This window comes from Bos indicus x Bos taurus, chromosome 3, assembly GCF_003369695.1.
Source record: "Bos indicus x Bos taurus breed Angus x Brahman F1 hybrid chromosome 3, Bos_hybrid_MaternalHap_v2.0, whole genome shotgun sequence".
NCBI lineage: Eukaryota > Metazoa > Chordata > Mammalia > Artiodactyla > Bovidae > Bos > Bos indicus x Bos taurus.
The window spans coordinates 43,059,235-43,079,136 of record NC_040078.1 but is presented as its reverse complement, the minus strand read 5'-3'; the positions used below and the strand labels follow the sequence as shown (position 1 = coordinate 43,079,136).

Genomic DNA, 19,902 nt, shown 5'->3' with positions numbered 1-19,902 from the left:
TGACTGATGGTTGATATGCAGGGTTATGTTTATCTATGAATTGTAACCTAACAGCCTTGTACTCAGTTTGGGTGAGACCAAGGACTCAGCTTTTCTTAGGACCAAGTATTTTCTCCTTTTCCCCTTTAAAGGGTCCGTATAGACTTCTGTGTGCTGAGAATATTGGCTTAGTGTTTCCTTAGTTTGCTTAAATAAGCAGCTGAGCTAGTTCAGTGAGGTACAACGAGCTCAGCAATATCTGTCCTGGAACTCGAGCTCTCCTCAAGCAGGAGAAGCCCATGGCACTGAGACACTACTAGCAGGGAATATGTATTTGTCCTGGCTATGGTTGTCAGTTCTGGAAGGACATCTTTTCAAGCTGATCATGAAAGTTCTGTTTCCCATCCAATTAGATGGGAAGATACACATGGCTGATGTTGTCTGCAATTTTCCTAAATTACCCATCAAAGAGTTCCCAGTGGTTTCACTCTAATTATACCCATGAGAATGGTGGAGAGAGTATTTCTATTTTAAACTAATCCTCACATTAATAGAATAAAGTCTACTGGCTACTCACTGAATATCAAATCCCCAATTCAAATTCAAATGTGAAACAAAAACACATGAGAGTATTATAGAGCAGACATGACCTTAACCAAGAGGCACATTTATTTCTAGACCTTGTTCTTAAGAGGATAATGTGGAAGCAATGGAGATAAGAGACCTGACATGAGGCTCTGCCTTTCTTCTATAATGAGGGTTGCCTCCATTACTTGTTAAGCAGATGCATTGTCTAATATTCTGCAAGCCTTGTAACCTGTGGTTTATAATAGAATCAAAACCTGAAGAACAGGAAGAATGACTGACTTTCTTTTACGGCGTGTTCAAAGACTGTAAGAGACAACATACATTCCTTCTGTTCTCATTCAATTAAACCAGTAGAAGAAACTTAAAATAGACTGAATAATGCAAGTTGTTTTAACTATACAGTGCATTTCTGGTTTGTAATTAGTCTTACCTATCTAATGTGTAATTGTTTAACAAGGAATATTTTCATTTCCGTAAGTAGTTAGAACAAAAGTAGAAATGGCTGTGCATTTGAAAAATGTTTGCCTTTTTCCTATTTTAAAATTTTATTTTAAAGTTGAGTGCAGATATTGTTTTCTTAGTCACTGGTTATAATGGGAGGAAATGATTAAGAAGAAAAATGTTGCTAAAAATAAAAAAATTAAGCATTTTGTTTGTGCTTGTTTATGACAATCAAGACTTAATGCTTTCTTCAGGAAAAAGAAGTTTATAAATGAAGTACCCTGACACTTAGGAAGTCTGAAAACCAAGTCTTGCAAGGCAAGGAAGAGACTTTAAAAGTTTTATGTTTCAGCTCTTTGCAGAGCTTCTCACCTCATCGTATGTTTTTATAGATGTTAATTTCATGGACTTCTGTGGTTTTACATCTTGTAGATAACTGGTAATTGCTCTCTTCTCCGTAAAAAAAAAAAAAAAAAAAAAACCCAACCAAACCTGGTAATCTTACTGTTTTGTTCGTGAGAAGTTTGCATAAGGAAAAATGAGTACAACGGCTCTCTCCTGGTTACTTTGTTGGAGAGCGTTGTGGGCCAACAGTGATCTTCTGATAGTTTGACAGTGGATTGATAAAACAGGAGCCAGTGCATGTATTTTGTGGTTGTTGATACTAAGTCATCGGGAGACTCAGGATGCCCTTTGAACAAAATGAGAGGACTGAACTAAATGACGGTCTGCGTTACGGCTCTGGTGTATAGCGATCGTGAGGGATGTTTACAGCCTCGTGTTTTGATGTTTGTTTGCATACATGGGCTTTGGACTAAGGTGTCAGAAATAATAGCAGTTATGGGTCCATATTCAGATGGATACAGGTGATGGAAAAGAGAAGAAAAAATAATTTTGAGATCAAAGTTTATCTTTTTCCTGTGGTCCCTTAATATAGATGAGTAATGTGGCAGGTACAATTCTGAACACTTTATATACATTGTTAATTCACTTAATCTTCCCCAAAAATAGCCTGCTGAGGCAATTACCGTGTTATTCCCACTTCATAGGTTAAGGAAATGGAAGCACAGAGAGTTGTAATATAGCTCGTAAATGAAGAGCCTGGCAGCTTGGCTGTGGACTTGGAGTGCCTAACCACTACACTGGGTCCCCTACTCCCTAGATAGGGGATCAGTATTCTGTGATCGTGTCGTGCGTGTTCTCACATAAAATGCTCTCTTTCCCTCCACTGTTTGTTCCTGCAGCCGTCAAACATTTTTTGTGTGTGCTATGTGCCAGGCATAGTGCTGAGTCTCGTAGATATAGAAGAGACAAGAAATCCTGCTCTCAGATTTACGAGCCTAGCCAGGGAGACAGACTAAAATAACCACAGAAACCTCGTGATGACAAACGAGGGTGAGAATGTGAAGGAGAAGGGCAGGGAGCTTTGAGAACGAACAGCAGGGGCCTGAGCTCCTCGAGGTGCCAGAGAAAGCTGCCCTCCCACAGTGACTAGAGCTATGATGCCAAGGGGAGCAGGAGACCATCTAAATACTGTAGTGAGGCCAGGAAGGCTCAGGTAGAGTCTACTGTCTTTGTGGACCATTTCCCAGCCCCCTTTAGAACCCTTGTTCTCGATATCTCAGTACCAGAATGACCGTGCAGACTTCCTTGTGTCCCTGTATGTGTGCAGGTTCCTATGCAGATTGTAAGCATTAAGCAGATACATGTTGGTCTTCGGTGACTGTGTTCTGTTCCACCTACTGCTTTCTGCCTTTTATCTCATGTTGGGAGTGGCCGAGTGTAACTTCAGAACAGATAGGGGGAAGTGAGAGAATGAATATCTCAGTCAGGTGGCATGCCTTGGCTCTCAAAATACTTTCTAAAAGCTTATACAGATCATTTGATCTAAAGCCCTTATGTTTGAAATCAATCTCTTTCTTACTTTCTCTTTTAGCACACCATTGAAGTCTTGTTTCTATGTACCTGGTTTGATGCTTTCATATAACTGGGATCAGAAAGTTAATTTCACTAGCTCCTCTGGGCATTACCACTAAAGTTATAGTGACATGTTTAAAAAATCTCATTCACTGAATATTAAATAAGCTGAATTAACCCCCTAGGGCCGATATAGTCTTTGTATTTTAACAGTTTAAAGTAGTTTATATTCACTAAACATATACGTATTTATTGAACATCTACAAAGGAGGCTTTGTAAGGCTTATAGAAGTGTGAAACACTTGGTTACTGCGCTTAAGGAGCTTCATACTTAGGCTAAAGGAAAATAATTGCAACAGAACTGTGAGGGGCCCATCAGGAAGTGGTCAGGAACGCCTATGGGGGCTATGCTGCCTGACTCCACTGCACCCTAGCTATGTGGCCTTGAGGCAACTGATTCTCTGCATTTTGCGTGTAAAATGTACGTTGTGCTTGTGAGGATTAATGACCCATATTATGTAAATTGCTTAGAATAGTGCTTGCCACATAATATAAACGGTATAACTTCTTGTTTTTATTATCATCATCATTGTCATGGTCATTATAAAGAATATGAGGAAGAGTTTCTGAGCTAAAAGAAAAGACATCATGGAGGTAGTATTTGAGTTAGGTCTAACTCAAACTACTGCACAATTGCACTCATCTCAGATGCTAGTAAAATAATGCTCAAAATTCTCCAAGCCAGGCTTCAGCAATACGTGAACTGTAAACTTCCTGATGTTCAAGCTGGTGTTAGAAAAGGCAGAGGAACCAGAGATCAAATTGCCAACATCTGCTGGATCATGGAAAAAGCAAGAGAGTTCCAGAAAAACATCTATTTCTGCTTTATTGACTATGCCAAAGCCTTTGACTGTGTGGATCACAAAAATCTGTGGAAAATTCTGAAAGAGATGGGAATACCAGACCACCTGACCTGCCTCTTGAGAAATCTGTATGCAGGTCAGGAAGCAACAGTTAGAACTGGACATGAAACAACAGACTGGTTCCAAATAGGAAAAGGAGTACATCAAGGCTGTATATCATCACCCTGCTTATTTAACTTATATGCAGAGTACATCATGAGAAACGCTGGACTGGAAGAAACACAAGCTGGAATCAAGATTGCTGGGAGAAATATCAGTAACCTCAGATATGCAGATGACACCACCCTTATGGCAGAAAGTGAAGAGGAACTCAAAAGCCTCTTGATGAAAGTGAAAGTGGAGAGTGAAAAAGTTGGCTTAAAGCTCAACATTCAGAAAACAAAGATCATGGCATCTGGTCCCATCACTTCATGGGAAATAGATGGGGAAACAGTGGAAACAATGTCAGACTTTACTTCTTTGGGCTCCAATATCACTGCAGATGGTGACTGCAGCCATGAAATTAAAAGACACTTACTCCTTGGAAGGAAAGTTATGACCAACCAAGGAAAGTTAGATAGCATATTGAAAAGCAGAGACATGACTTTGCCAACAAAGGTCCGTCTAGTCAAGGCTATGGTTTTTCCAGTGGTCATGTATGGATGTGAGAGTTGGACTGTGAAGAAGGCTAAGCGCCAAAGAATTGATGCTTTTGAACTGTGGTGTTGGAGAAGACTCTTGAGAGTCCCTTGAACTGCAAGGAGATCCAAGCAGTCCATTCTGAAGGAGATCAGCCCTGGGATTTCTTTGGAGGGAATGATACTGAAGCTGAAACTCCAGTACTTTGGCCACCTCATGCGAAGAGTTGACTCATTGGAAAAGACTCTGATGCTGGGAGGGATTGGGGGCAGGAGGAGAAGAGGATGACAGAGGATGAGATGGCTGTATGGCATCACTGACTCGATGGACGTGAGTCTGGGTGAACTCTGGGAGTTGGTGATGGACCTCCCAGATGGGAGGCCTGGCCGGACATGACCGAGCGACTGAACTGAACTGAACGAAACAAGAAGGATTTTAACAGGCAGAGAAGGTGTGGAGAGGATTCCAGAACAAACCTCAGATACAAGAAAGTGTCAAGTATGATTCCAGAATGGTGAGGAGTCCAAGCTAGTGAATGGGGTTCATCCAAGGAACAGTGACAAATTCACCTGGAAAGGTGGATTAGGACCTTATCTTGGGGAAGGATTGACAGTCTGGCTGAACTTTTGAGCAGAACTGAGTCTCTCAGGCTCTGCTTTAGAATTACTAGAGTAGGCAGGAAGTGGAGGCAGAGAGAAATGGTGTGAGTTATAGCATATGGAGAGAAGGGTTTGAAATAAGTTGATAATGATGAAAAAAAGGTCATGTGCATATCTGCTGGAAAATAATGAAACTTAAAATTCAGGGCCCCTCCTGTGCTCAGAACCCTAGTGGTGGTTATGTATTAATAAAATTTCAAAAGATATTTGTATCCTCTGTTTCTTTCCCCAAATAATATGTTTCAATCCCCTAAAACTGCTTCCACCCCATAATTGAAAGAGACTGGAGAAAGAATCAGTCTATGTATTGATTTGATGAGGGTGGGTAGAGTGAGACAGAGAGGCCAGCGTTAAAAATGACTTTTGAGATTTTATCTGAGTGATGGGGGAACCTGATGGGAAAGAGGGATGATGAGGAAGCCATTTAGAGAGCACTGGTCTCAAACCAAGTGAATGTTCCAGACTGGTTAGCTACCAGGCAAAGAAACATTTTCTTTCTTTCTTTTTTTAAATCTCTGCACACCCCTATCCTCAATTGCTGTTGAACAAGTGTGATAATTTTAAGTTATATGAGGCTGGAGAAAGGGGTCTAAAGATGACTGCTAATTAATAGGCTAGAACCCAAAGCACATATCATAGGGACTTCTTTGTAATGTCCACATTAAGTATGCTGTATAGGCTAAGCCTAATTTTCTGAAACCTTTAAAGAGAGTCCCTCCTTTTTGGTATGGTTCTTCTATATTCAGCAAATCTTAGTGCTTCTAGACTATTTTCAAGTTGAAACATCTGTTTTCTGGAAACTTCTATCTTGAAGAAGTTTAATGGACTCAGACATGGTTGGTAATGCTGATTTCACGGCTGTTTTAGTGTTCCTGTGGCAGTACCTGACTGGGAAAGGCTGTTCTCAGCATTTTATTTCCTTTTTCATAAACAAGTAAAATATTAAATAACAGGAAATCAAAAGCCAAGATTGAAGAATACTGTCTCAGATGGCCAAATTGAATCTTCAGGATTATTTTCACTTTCCAGATCACAAAATATAAATGTAATTGACAGAGACACTCAGGTTTCAAAAATGAAACATTTTTGAATTATGGGTGTGTGTGTGTGGGGGGGGGGTGTTGGCTTTGCCATCAGCCTTTTTTTGGGAAATAATAATACCTAAAAACAAAGCTAAAAACATAGTAAGATCTGAAGCAAATATCTCCGGGGAGGCCCATTAGCAAATTCATGACTCAAGAGTCTGGTTTAGACTTCTGTATTAAAGCATGTGTTGTTTAAAGAATCATCTCTTGTATATCAGATAGATTAAATTATCTGAGTAAGAAAAATTGTTGTAAATTCCAAACTGCTTCTGAAATTCACATGTACCATTTTTTGACCGGCTTTAAGGATTTAATGACCATAGGATATAGTTTAAATAAATGATTTAGATGTATTTGCAGATTAGTTCAAAGAGGATTTTGTTTAACTTACCAGGTTGGTCTACTGTTCTATGAAATTAGTTCAAACTTCTTGTTCGTTACAATGGTCCTCAGTGTGTCGTGAACACAAACATTTTATTTAACTTTTTTCTTCAGTTTTATTGAGATATAACTGACATACAGCACTGTTTATGTGTATAACATAATGATTCACTCACATACATCATGAAATGATTATCCCTGTAAGTTTAGTGAACATCATAGTCTCATATAGATACAAAATTAAAGAGATAGAAAAAAATTTTATGATGAAAATTCTTAGGATATACTCTCTTAACTTTCATATATAACATGCAATAGTGCTAATTATATTTATCATGGTATACATTACATCCCTAATACTTATTTATCTCATAACTGAAAGTTGGTACCTTTTGACTCATTCACTTGCCCCTCCTGTCAGCCCCCACATCGGGTAACCATAAATGTGATCTTTTTTTTTGTATGAGACATTTATTTTTGAAGTATAATGACCTACAATACTGTGCTAGTTCCTGTTATACAGCATAGTGATTTGGTATTTCTATACATTTCAAAATGATCACCATGGTAAGTCTAGTTGTGATATGTTACCATTCAGAGATGTTGTTGTTGTTCAGTTGTCCAGTCATGTCTGACTCTTTGTGACTGCATGTACTGCAGCACGCCAGGCCTCCCTGTCCCTCACTATCTCCCAGAGCTTAGCCAAGTTCATGTCCATGGCTTAGTCCAAGTTCATATCACCAACATCCAGCCACCTTGTCCTCCGACACCCTCTTCTCTTTCTGCCTTCAGTCTTTCCCAGCATCAGGATTTCTTCCAATGAGTCAGCTGTTCACGTCAGGAAGCCAGAATATTGGAGCTTCAGCTTCAGCATCAGTCTTTCCAATGAGTATTCAGGGTTGATTTCCTTTAAGATTGACTGGTTTGATCTCCTTGCTGTCCAAGGGGCTTTCAAGTGTTTTCTCCAGCACCACAGTTCAAAGGCATCAATTTTTCAGGGCTCTGCCATTCAAAGATACTATATACTATATTCCCCACATTGCACATTTCATACGCATGGCTTATTTATTTTGCAACTGGAAGCTTGTGCCTCTTCATCTCCCTTACCTATTTCTTTTTTTCCCCTCCTCACTCCCTGCATCTCTAGCAACCATCTGTTTGTTCTCTGTCTATAACTCTGTTTTGTTATGTTGTTCCTTTTTGTTTTTTTTAGATATTTGTATAAGTAAAATCATACAGTATTTGTCTTTCTGTGACTATTTCACTTAGTATAATATTCTCTAGGTTCATCCGTGTTATTGAAAATGGCAAGATTTCATTCTGGCTGAGTAATATTCCATTGTGTGTGTGTGTGTGTGTGTGTTTGTGTGTGAGTGAGACCACATCTTCTTTATCCATTTGTCTGTTGATGTGCACTTGGATTGCTTCTGTATCTTGGCTGTTGTGAATAATGCTTCAATGAATATAGGAGTATATAGTCTTTTCAAATTAATGTTTGTGTTTTCTTTGATTAAATACTCAGGGATGAAATTTCTGTATCATATGGTAGTTTTATTTTTAATCTTTTGAGGACTCTCTGTACTGTTTTTCATAACAACTGTACCAATTTATATTCCCACCAACAGTGCAGGGGGATTTAGTTTTCTCCACGTTGTTATTTGTTGTTTTTTTGATAATAGACATTTTGACAGGTGTGAGGTGATAATCTCATTGGGGTTTTGATTTGTTTTCCCTGATGACTAGTGATGTTGGGCATCTTTTCATGTGGCTCTTGGCCATCTGAATGGCTTCTTTGGAAAAGTATCTATTTAGATCCTCTGTCCATTTTTTAATTGGGTTGTTTATTTTTTGGGTGTTGAGTTGTATGAGTTTTTGTATATTTTGTATATTAACCCCTTATCACATATATCACTTACAAATATCTTCTCCCATTCATCAGGTGGTCTTTTTGTTTTTCTGATAGTTTCCTTCACTGTCAAAAGCTTCTTAGTTTAATGTAGTCCCATTTATTTTTGCTATTATTTCCCTTGCCTGAGGAGACATAGCCAAAAAGATATTTTTAAGACCAGTGTCAAAGAGATTACTGCCTACATTTTCTTCTAGAAGTTTTGTGGTTTCAAGTCTTATATTTAAGTCTTTAATCCATTTTGAATTTATTTTTGTGCATAATGTGAGAGTTTTCCATTTGGATTCTTTTGCATTATAACTGTCCAGTTTTTCCAACATCATTTATTGAAGAGGCTGTCTTTCCTACACTGTGTATTCTTGCCTGCTTTGTTGTAGATTAGCTGCCTAAAGGCACTTCTCACAGAATTAGAATAAATAATTCTAAAAAATGTGCGGAGACACAAAGACTTCAAATAGCCAAAACAATCTTGAAAAAGAAGAGCTAAAGGTATCACTTGCTCTTACTTCAGACTGTACTACAGAACTATAGTCATCAAAGCAGTGTGGTACTGGCACAAAAACAGACAGACACACAGATCAGTAGAACAGAATAGAGACCTCAGAAATGAACTCATACTTGTATGTGCAATTAATTTTCACAAACATTTTTTAAATTTTAAGAGTTATACATTATAAAATTCATTTATGTGTAGACTCTGGCAAGTGATACTAGTTTTCCATTTATAGAAGTGGTATAAACTACTTTAGAATGAATTAAATTAAAAGATTGTGTCTATTTATAAAGAGAAGAACATAAATAGAAATGATAATACATGGTGCTACGTGTGGTGGCAGAAGTTGAGAAAGTTGATGCATGATTAACTGAAGTTTGTGAAACATTGGCTTATTGGAAAATAATATATATTATACTTGCTTACAGTACTGTAATTTTAATTAATTGTTAAATTAAAATCTCACAGCTTATTGGTCATACATATATGTTAGAATGTTAGCTCTTTAAGAATTTTTTATTAAAAGTTAAAAGAGTTATTTGGATCTTGATATGTGGCATCAGTGTTTTGTGTGTGTGTGTTCTTAGTTGCTCAGTTGTGTCCGACTCTTTGTGACCCCATGGACTGTAGCCCTCCAGGCTCCTCTGTCCATGGGGATTCTCCAGGCAAGAATATCAAAGTGGGTTGCCCTCCTCTAGGGGATCTTCCCAACCCAGGGATCGAACCCAGTTTTCCCACATTGCATCAGTGTTAATGAGCAGAAAAAAATTAGTCTAATTGGTTGACTCCTAAATGTGGGCTCAGCTGGTAAAGAATCTGCCTGCAGTGTGGGAGACCTGGGTTCGATCCCTGGGTTGGGAAGATCCCCTGGAGAAGGGAAAGGCTACCCACTCCTGTATTCTGGGCTGGAGAATTCTATGGATTGTGTAGTCCATGGGATCGCAAAGAGTCAGACACGACTGAGCAACTTTCACTTCAATAGGTTGGTTAGGAGTAAGAACATATATGTTAAATGTTATTCTATTGAGAAGAGTTATAGGACTTCCTGGCAAAGAGTGGGAAAATTTTATAAAAGCCATGCATGTACTCACTAATTTCGGGGTAAATTGTTACAGGGCTTCCCTTGGCTCAATGATAAAGAATACTCCTGCCAACGCAAGAGATGTAGGTTTGATCTCTGGGTAGGGAAGATCCCCTCAAGAAGGAAATGGTGACCCACTCCAGTATTCTTGCCTGGGAAATCCCATCAACAGAGGAGGCTGGCAGGCTACAGTCCATAGGATCACAAAAGAGTTGAACACTACTTAGCGACTAAACAATAACAATAAAACCAAGCACTGTACAAAGGGCTTTTGTTAAATTTTATCAGTCAAAGGTTGGGGAAGATTCTTCCAGTTTGGATTCATGTATGCTAATATCTATGGCACCCCACTCCAGTACTCTTGCCTGGAAGATCCCATGGATGGAGGAGCCTGGTAGGCTGTAGTCCATGGGGTCGCTAAGAGTCGGACACGACTGAGCGACTTCCCTTTCACTTTTCACTTTCATTGATTGGAGAAGGAAATGGCAACCCACTCCAGTGTTCTTGCCTGGAGAATCCCAAGGACGGGGGAGCCTGGTGGGCTTCCGTCTCTGGGGTCGCACAGAGTCGGACACGACTGAAGCGACTTAGCAGCAGCAGCAGCAGTGAGCAGAGCATTATTTTTTTTTCCTGAGAAACAGAAAAAGAAAATCAGGATATTTAGAAGATGCTTTGGAGTTAATTTTATTCAGCAATTACTTTTAGAAATATTAGAGTATCTGGGAACAATTTTTTGAGTATTAGTTAAATATAGACTTTATTTTTGGGAAGATACACATTTAATACTTTGTAAATGATTTAGTTATTCCACATTAAAAAAAATAAATGAATATACATTAGTACATAATACAAGAAATGTGAAGATAGTAGAAAATATAAAGTCCTCCCTCCTCCCACTAATCTTTCTTCAGCCCTATTCCTACACATAACTCCTATTAACAGTTTGAAGTCACATAATTTTAAAAGCCAGTGTAATGGCTTTTGTAAATTGAAAGAGTAGGGATCTTTGTTTCTGTCACAGATTCTGCTTGCATTGCCCGTATCTGTATTTTTAAGCAGATGTGATGTGTGGAATTACTGTGGCCTTTGGATTCAAATCAGAATTGGAATTCTAACTGCATCACAGAGCAGCCATGAGAGTTTGGGAAGTTCCTTACCTTTCTGAGCTTTAGGTTCCTCAACAGCAAAGGCTTAATAAATTTGTTTTATTTCTGAACTCTAGTCTTTCTCTTTTTAATCAGTGGCATATCAAAGAAGACCTGGCATAAGAATCCAAGACATTTTTTCTCCTGGAAAGATGGAATTTGTCATTTTAATGACCCCAGCATGCATGTATTCAGTGATGCACTGCTTTATTAGAATATTTCACCAGTCTCCCAAGTACCTATCATCAGGTTATAAAAGGACATTGCATTTACCTGCCCCTAGAATATTCCTGGAATTTAGATGGCCTCTGTTGAGTTTCACTTTGCACTTATTAATGATTAAGCACTGGGATAAAAATAAAAACAAAGACTCTCATCTTACAGTGTGAGAATATGGGTCATGTGTGCTAAGTCATGCAGGTAAGATGAGTAGCAAAACTCTGTGGGGTAACCGGTCTAGAGAAGTCTTTCATGTGGGCTGTTAACTCCCTCCTGTAGAATGATTGCCTCAAAATTAAATGGAGTTAATGTAATTGCTCCTGAGAATGGAAATGTATTTTGCTTTTCAAAGATGGTTGTATAAGCTTTAATTATCTAATCCAAACACAGGAGCTTTCTACAAACAGTTTTCTCTTTTAGCAGGCATAGTCAACTTGCAAATACTGCTGCATCTTTAGGCTTGAAAAATCATTGCGTTATAACCAAACCTGTAGAGTATTATATAATCTACCCATTAGGGAACAACAAACTCCTGTTTTAATGTTGGTTACAGAAAATGGTTTTTAAAGCTAGGGTTGGTTTAAGTGAATTTTTGTAATCATTTTAGCTGCAGCTCGAGATGTGGTTCTCCACTGGTGGAATCTGCATCTCCTGTCTTGATCATTCTTTTACCATGGTTTCATTTTCTCTGCTGTTTTTGTTTCATATTCAGTTCACTTTGTTTGGTAGGTGCTTTATCAGACCTTGTTTACTTGTCATAGGAATATGGAACTTTCTTAATAAAAGTTAGAAGTATTTTTTTAATATATTGATTTTAGCTTTCTTTTTTTAGAGAATTGAGTTGTTTTCTAGTCTTGAACTTACTAATAATTAAATACGTGTAATATATTGCTACCAGAATAGCTTCAAGCTGAAAGAAACTTTGTAAGCAGAGAATAAACCCTACTTTTTAAGAACTGGGACTCTGTCATTTTTGTTGTTGAAACGCATAGGGTTTTTTGTTTGGTTTTTGTTTCTTGGCTGTTCTATGTGGTATTCAGGATCTTAGTTTCCCAACCAGGGATCCAACCTGTTGCCCCTGCACTGGGAGCATGGAGTCTTAATCACTGGACTGCCAGGGAAGTTCCATGCATAGGGTTTTGATGTTGGGACATATTAAGGAAATAATGCCATTAATTCTAGGTAGAGAGGATTTTAGGGATCAAATTTGATTCAAACTGTAGAGGAAAAGGATCAGTGCTCTTGTCTGAGAATTAAAATATTAAACTGCACTTAGAATAAAATCAAACTCTCATCATGGCTTGCAAGGCTCTTCACTGACTCTCCCTTCTTCCCCCTTCCCTAGCCTCTGATCTCTGTCCGGCTCACCAAGCGCTGTCCCCACTCAAGGACCCAGCCCCTTCTGTCCCCCCTTTCCCTTAGCTATTCCATGGGTTTCCTCCTACATCTCTCCCAGAGACCCCTTCCTGACCACTTCGAGGTATTAAGTAGGTCTTCTCTTGTCCAGGACTCTGCGTATTTCCTTTTCAGCACTTATTTCAGACTGTATTTATTTTTTAATAAGTAATTTATTAATTATTGTTTTTGCCTCTCAAGAACATAAATTCTATTAAGAAAGGTGGCAATTCCTCATACAGTGCCTGGCATCTATTGTATATAGTCAATAAATTGATTAAGTGGAAATAGTTTACTGGTTTTAAGAACTCTTTTTTATTTGTGTCTTTATTTAAGATAGTTTGTCCTGCTGGTCTGGAGGGATTTAAACATCCTCGACATCAAGAGCCTAGCCAGTATGTTTTCCAGTGCTCTTACCTGCATGCATTTCCTCTCATTTCATTGTGATTTTATTGATTGTTTAGAGAGCAACATAGGCATTCCTCAGAGCAGGCAGAGAACTCAGTAGATCTCCCATGGGTCCTGTACCCTGAGATGTCTTTCAGAATTCACCAGGAACTAAATTACTTCACAGCAGATCTTCTGTGAAGGACAGAGAACTCTATATTGGTCTTTGGTGAACACACAGTTCAATCATGGAGGTACAATTATTCTGTTCCCTAGAGAAAACCCTGCCATTATTTCTGTTCAACGTGCCTTTAAACAGCCCTGGATGGTCCCTTTATGGGTTTGCCCTGTGTCTTTTGGAGAAGGAAATGGCAACCCACTCCAGTACTTTTGCCTGGAAAATTCCATGGACAGAGGAGCCTGATAGGCTACAGTCCACAGGGTTGCAAAGAGTCAGACACTGAGCAACTTCTTTCCTGTGTCTTTAAGCTCTTACTCATCCTTAAGCCAAAGGCTGCTGTTCAGCTTTAAGCTGAAAAGGAAAGTTTGGCAGCCTGCTTGCTGTCTAAATATCAACATTATCACCATGACAGTTGTCACATTCAGAGTGAAAGAACGGAAATGCAAATTTGGTGAGTAAGTAAAATTAGTTTTGTGTCATACTTTGGTTGTATTCTAAATGTTGCTATTTATTTGTCTTAGGTAATCTATTTAAAGAAGACACCAGAAGAAGCCTACAGAGCACTCCTCTCTGGCTCAAACCCCCCCTATCTTCCATTCAGGTATAACTGCTTGTGAGACTTGAGCTGTGGCACTTTGCTGGGCAGCTCTCTCTTTTAGAGTTGGATTATTGTGTTTTTTAACTGTATTAAGACTATGACTGTGATGTTATGTGGAATGAAATGAGACTAGTGTTTATTATTTCATTTTTTTAGAGATCCCCTCCCCCATCTAGTAAGAATAAAATAGCTTTCTCTTTTTAGGAATTATTTTTTTCCTTGAATTTTTTCCTGTATCTTGATGATTTAAGCATGAAGAGTACCTGGTTTATGACCTAATTAACCATGTCAAGATTTGTTAAATTTCAATAATCGGGTAAAGAATCCATCTGCAATGTGAGAGACCTGGGTTTGATCTCTGGGTTGGGAAGAACCCCTGGAGAAGGGAAAGGCTACCCACTCCAGTATTCTGGCCTGAAAAATTCCATGAACTGTATAGTCCATTGAATCGCAAAGAGTCGGACACGACTGAGTGACTTTCACTTGCATATTACTGATTCATCCATTCTTTCTTTCATTTTGTGAGCATTGATTGAGCTCTGACCAAATGTCAGGGACTGGAAATATAGAATAAGACCCTGAAAGTACCTTCCCAGATGCACATCTTTAGTGGGGACCCTAAATCACTTGTTCAGCAGACACATCTAGCTTCCATCCAGAGAAAGGCTGTCTCTCATTACAGTGTTGGAAAATGATATTTTGTAAGTATCACTTGAAGATGTTTTAAAATTTCAGGTAAACTTGAGCTTATTTGTAGAGTAGAAGGGAACATATATCAGAACTTCCACAACAGACATCTCTGATAGAATTGAGAATGATTCTAATATTTTTGCCTTTTTATTAGTGTACAAATCTACAAGCATATGGATTGCTTACTATTGTTACTAATATCAAAATTACCAACAATAAAGAAAGAAAAGAACAGGAAAAATTGAGGAGACCTCTTTGTGTTCATTACTCTCCTGAAACTCACAAAAGCAGGTCCCAGTGCCTCACACTTAAAGATGCTTTTTGTAAATATTTATTCTAATGAATAAATTAAGACTGAATCCTCTGAGATTCAGAGGATTCCCACCTCTGTTTCTTGACCACAGAAAAGAGTATTATTAGACACAGGGTGGGTGTCAAGGAGAGGAGGAGTAGGGGGTGACAGCGCCTAGTATGCTTCAGCTTCTCAGTGAAAGCAAGGGGTGAAGTACTGGAATTGGGACAGTGAGAGGAAAATATCCTCAAGCAGCCCAGAGGATAAGCTAATTAGACATTGAAGGGCAGATAGAAGAGGGCAGATTATGAGAAATGCGTGTTAGTTGCTCAGTTGTGTCCAGCACTTTACGATCCCATGGACTGTAGCCTGCTAGGCCTTCCTGTCCATGGGATTCTCCAAGCAAGAGTCCTGGAGTGGATAGCCATTCCCTTTCCCAGGGGATGTTCCCAACCCAGGGATCAAAGCCAGGTCTCCTGCATTGCAGGCAGATGCTTTACCACTGGGCTTCCCTGGTGGCTCAGTTGGTAAAGCATCTGCCTAAAATGCAGGAGACCCAGATTTGATCCCTGGGTCAGGAAAAGATCCTCTGGAGAAGGAAATGGCAACCCACTCCAGGACTCTTGCCTGGAGAATTCCATGGACAGAGGAGCCTGGTGGGCTATAGTCCACAGGATTGCGAAGAGTAGGACCCCGTGCTTGTGCAACTTTCACTTTCACTTTTCTTTACCGCTAGCGCCACCTGGGAGGCCCAGGATTATGAGAGGAGAGTTTTAATGGTGATGAGAAAGCAGTTATTTCCTTCCACTTCTAATGCCTTCTAGAATTTGAAAGTTCTTTGCACAATATAATTCTGTTTTTTAGAAAAGCATAATTGTTTTAGTCAGTTTGGGCTGTACCATAGCCTGGGTGAGTTGTAAATAACTGAAGTTTGTTTCTCATGGTTCTACAGTCTGATCAGGGACCAGCATGGTCAAGTTCTGGTGAGAGCCCTCTTCAGGGATGCACCTGCTCACCTCTTGCTGTGTCCTCACATAGTGGGGAGAGGGCAGAAAAACTCTCTGGGGTTCTTTTTTAAAAGAGCATTCATCTCAATCATGAGGGCTCCACCCTCATAACCTAATTACTTCCCAAGGTCCCACTTCCTAATACAATCCCATTGGGGGTTAGGTTTTCAACATATGACTTTTGGGGGACACAAACATTCAGTTCATTGTGGTAATGATAATATTAATTACTTCCTAAATTCTAAGCAAAGTGGTTAAGAGTGTATGATTTGAAGGCAGAGACTCTGCCTGGGTTTGAAGATTTGTTCTGCTCTTTTCTGTATATAGTAAGTACATGTAATTTGGACAAATTACTTATCCTTTCTGAGTTTCAGCTTCCTTTTCTGTACAATGGCTTCCAGGCTATCTTAGAGATGAAATGAGGTAATGCTGTATCACTGTCCTGCTGCAGTACCTGGTTTGTGTTTTTCTCGTTCTTGTTAGTACTATTACTATTTATTAATAAGACATAAGGATTATCCATAGGATATAAAATGAATAGGAAGTGTTTCTAATGATCATACATTCTAGTAGGGGCAGGTGGCTCTATAGGCACATAATTAATTATTTAAAAACTGGGTTGTATAAAAATAGAAGAAAAGATTCTGACAGAAATGTGAGAAAGTATCAGACTTATTTAAACTGAACTTTTAAAGGGTTTGGAGGTAGAGAGTGGAGGAGGGAAAGTTCGCCATGAGTGTGCCCTGCTGGACAGTCCTGGAAGGCATTGTGTCTGAGACAACTTCCAACATTGGTAGGAACCATAGCATCCATGGTGAGAAAGGGGCCAATAACTGTGAAGGGATCATAGATGTACTTTTCCTTGAGACAGTGATGATTCTTTAAAATTTTTTTTTAAATCAGAAAAATGTTTATAGTTTTTGTTGTTATTTTGAAAACAGCACATGCACCTCGGAATTGTAATGCTGTAACATTGGTAAAATTGTAATTCCAGTCAGTAGGCCCAGTGGGCAATGTATCTATTCAGGTATTTTAAGTGGAAAATATATATTAATTTTTATGCTTTTAATGTTATCCACTCAAAATTCATGGGAGATGTATTTGTTTCACAAGCCAGATGAGCCTTGTTATCCTTAATTGTCAATTTAGATGAAGATATTGAGGAGGAGAAGGAAAGAATGAATATTTCCTTTAAGCATAACTTTATTTTAGCCTATATGTGATAGGTAATTAGTTTCCTGAGAACTAGAATTTTTCAATAATTGATAAGATTGGAATGGAAGAAAAGATAGTAAGAAAATTATTACTACTACATAGACTTAAATCATAATTTTTATAGTTGTAGCCTATTTTTCCAAATTGTTATTTAAATATTTGAAAATATTTCTGTGGTTAAATACATTAACGTGGTTTAAATATTTTTAAAATATATAACAAGGTATTATTGAAAAATCTCTCTCCCACCCTTGATTCTTATCTATCTGGTCCTTTCTGGTATCTTCTGGTATTGGTTTATTCTATATCCTTCTAGAGTTTCTTTATGTGTATATAAGCAAATAAAGATATTATTTAGCCTTTTTAAGTCTAAAAAAAGTCTTATATTTCCCATTTTATCACAAAATGTGACATATTATATGTACTATTCTGCATTTTGATTTTTTTCCCCCTTAACTCATCTTGGATATCTTTTTACACAAATACATAGAGACCGTCCCTCCTCATTTTGTCATGCTGCTGCTGCTGCTAAGTCACTTCAGTCATGTCCAACTCTGTGTGACACCATAGACTGCTATATAATGTACAAAGTGCATTTAACCAGTCTCTCTCAGGTAGACATTTAGATCATTTCCTGTCTTTTAAACTGTAGCTTTTTAATTCAGATGATCTCAAATGTCTTTTAGAAGAAACTGAGATAATACTCTGGAGAATATTATAGTATTGCTGTTAGACCTAAAAAGTTTAAGTAATGTGTTTACCTGAAAAAAGAATGCTTAACACAGACATTTTTTCTTAGTTTAGGCACCTATTTCCAACTAAAAGTTTGATCTTGAACATGTTGTATGTTGTATTTTTTGATAACACCATGAGTTGTATTTATATTAAGTTGCATTTCTAAATCCGTACTCTTTGTAAATCATACATTTGAAGCAGAAAATACTACACAATGTGCATTTATAATTCAGTGAAAAATTTAGTTGAAAGAATACTACTAGTTTTCTGGAATTTTATTACAGAAACAGTTTTTTCTCCTAATGCTGACATAAGATGTGAAGTGATTTTAGTCTACAGCCCAGATCAACTTAAGGCTGATGCAGTACTATTAAGAATCATTTTTATACTAGTTCTGGTCAGCCATCATCACCTTGGCCTTCCTTTGATCTAGGGTTTCATTCCATTTATTGTTAAATTACACTTCTGTGTTCATTCTCTAGATTTTTTTTTTAAATCCTTCTTTCTTTATTAATACTTTTTCATTACTCTGCATTGATGCTGCATTAATTTGCATAATTCTACATTAATCTTTCTGCATTAACACTTCTATTTAAAAAACAGGGATTTGCAAAAGGAACTTCTATTTAAATGTGATTGTTAAAAAAAAAATAAAAAAAATAAATAAATGTGATTGTTTTATCGTGTAAGAATTAAGAAAAATGAAGAGAGTTTTGAAGGCCTGTTGAAGTGTGAATGGTGTCTTTGTATGCCCTCTTTACTGAAACGCCTGTGTTGCTGTTTGTTCTATACATAGTTTTAGTGTCTTTCTAATAAAAGTGTTTTAAGGTTTAAATTTAAATAATGCTGTTCTTCAACATTTTATTGATTTAACAAAAATTTACTGGAGCAGTCTCTTCTGTAGTGACTTGGCTCATTTTTCTAGAGAAGCTTGGCAGGTCCTGTGCCTATAATTTACTATTACATTTTGTTCATGGCCTATTACGTTTGCTACATAAACCATGAAAACAAATGTCTTATATTGTGATTATTTGTTTGCAGAGCTGACTCTCCATCAAATATAGCACAGTCTTCTCTCAAGGACTGGGATTGGACTCTTCTTATTTGTGTGCCAGAGAATAATATATACACTAATTAATTTATTGCTTTTTCTGTGCATGTCACTGTGATAGTCTATGGGTTTAAAGGTTATTAGGACAACCAGGTGGAGAAGGCAATGGCAACCCACTCCAGTACTCTTGCCTGGAAAACCCCATGGGCGGAGGAGCCTGGTAGTTTTCACTTTTCACTTTAATGCATTGGAGAAGGAAATGGCAACCCACTCCAGTGTTTTTGCCTGGAGAATCCCAGGGATGGGGGAGCCTGGTGGGCTGCCGTCTATGGGATCGTACAGAGTCGGACACGACTGAAGTGACTTAGCAGCAGCAGCAGCAGCAGCAGGACAACCAGGTACCTGCTCTAGGGAACTCAGTGTATAGTTTGTGTATGTGTAGGTATGTAAAGTAGTTAAAGGGTCTCATTAAAGTTTGGAATTAGGAGGTGTGGGAATATTGAGGAAGGAGGTTTAACACTGGAACTGGAGATTGGAGATGTTAGGGATAGGTGCCATGAATGCCTTTCACCTTAAGATGAAAATGGAGAATAAAAATGCAGGAATTGGTCTTAGGTGCTGTAATTTTTCACTTGTATGGCATAGATTATCTTTTTATAATGATAAGTTGGGTAGGATACTGTATAATATAATGTTTGCAGTGTATTGTTTTAACTAAAAGTACTATCTGAGTTTTTCTATTTGTAAACTTTTTTAGTTTTTAAATTATGAAAATGTAACACATTTATAGGAGACTTGGAAAATACAGAACAAAGTTACATAGTTCCACTATATATTACAATTATTTAAGTAGATAAATTAAGATTTTTAGAGTTTCAATATCAAACTCTCAAAAATTAATAGAATGAATATACAG

At 38.0% G+C, this 19,902-nt stretch overlaps 1 protein-coding gene across 8 annotated transcripts in view; it reads left to right on the top strand.

Moving 5' to 3' along the window:
* Positions 1 to 19,902, top strand: part of CDC14A (cell division cycle 14A) — a 190,951-nt gene that overhangs the window by 55,634 nt on the left and 115,415 nt on the right. For all 8 annotated transcript variants that reach the window (XR_003510288.1, XM_027536391.1, XM_027536393.1 and 5 more), the window contains one exon: positions 13,920 to 13,999. Coding sequence is in view for 7 of the 8 variants with exons in the window: in XM_027536391.1 (XP_027392192.1) it covers positions 13,920 to 13,999 (80 nt within the window). In the remaining variant the exon portion in view is untranslated. The remainder of the gene's footprint in view (positions 1 to 13,919; positions 14,000 to 19,902) is intronic.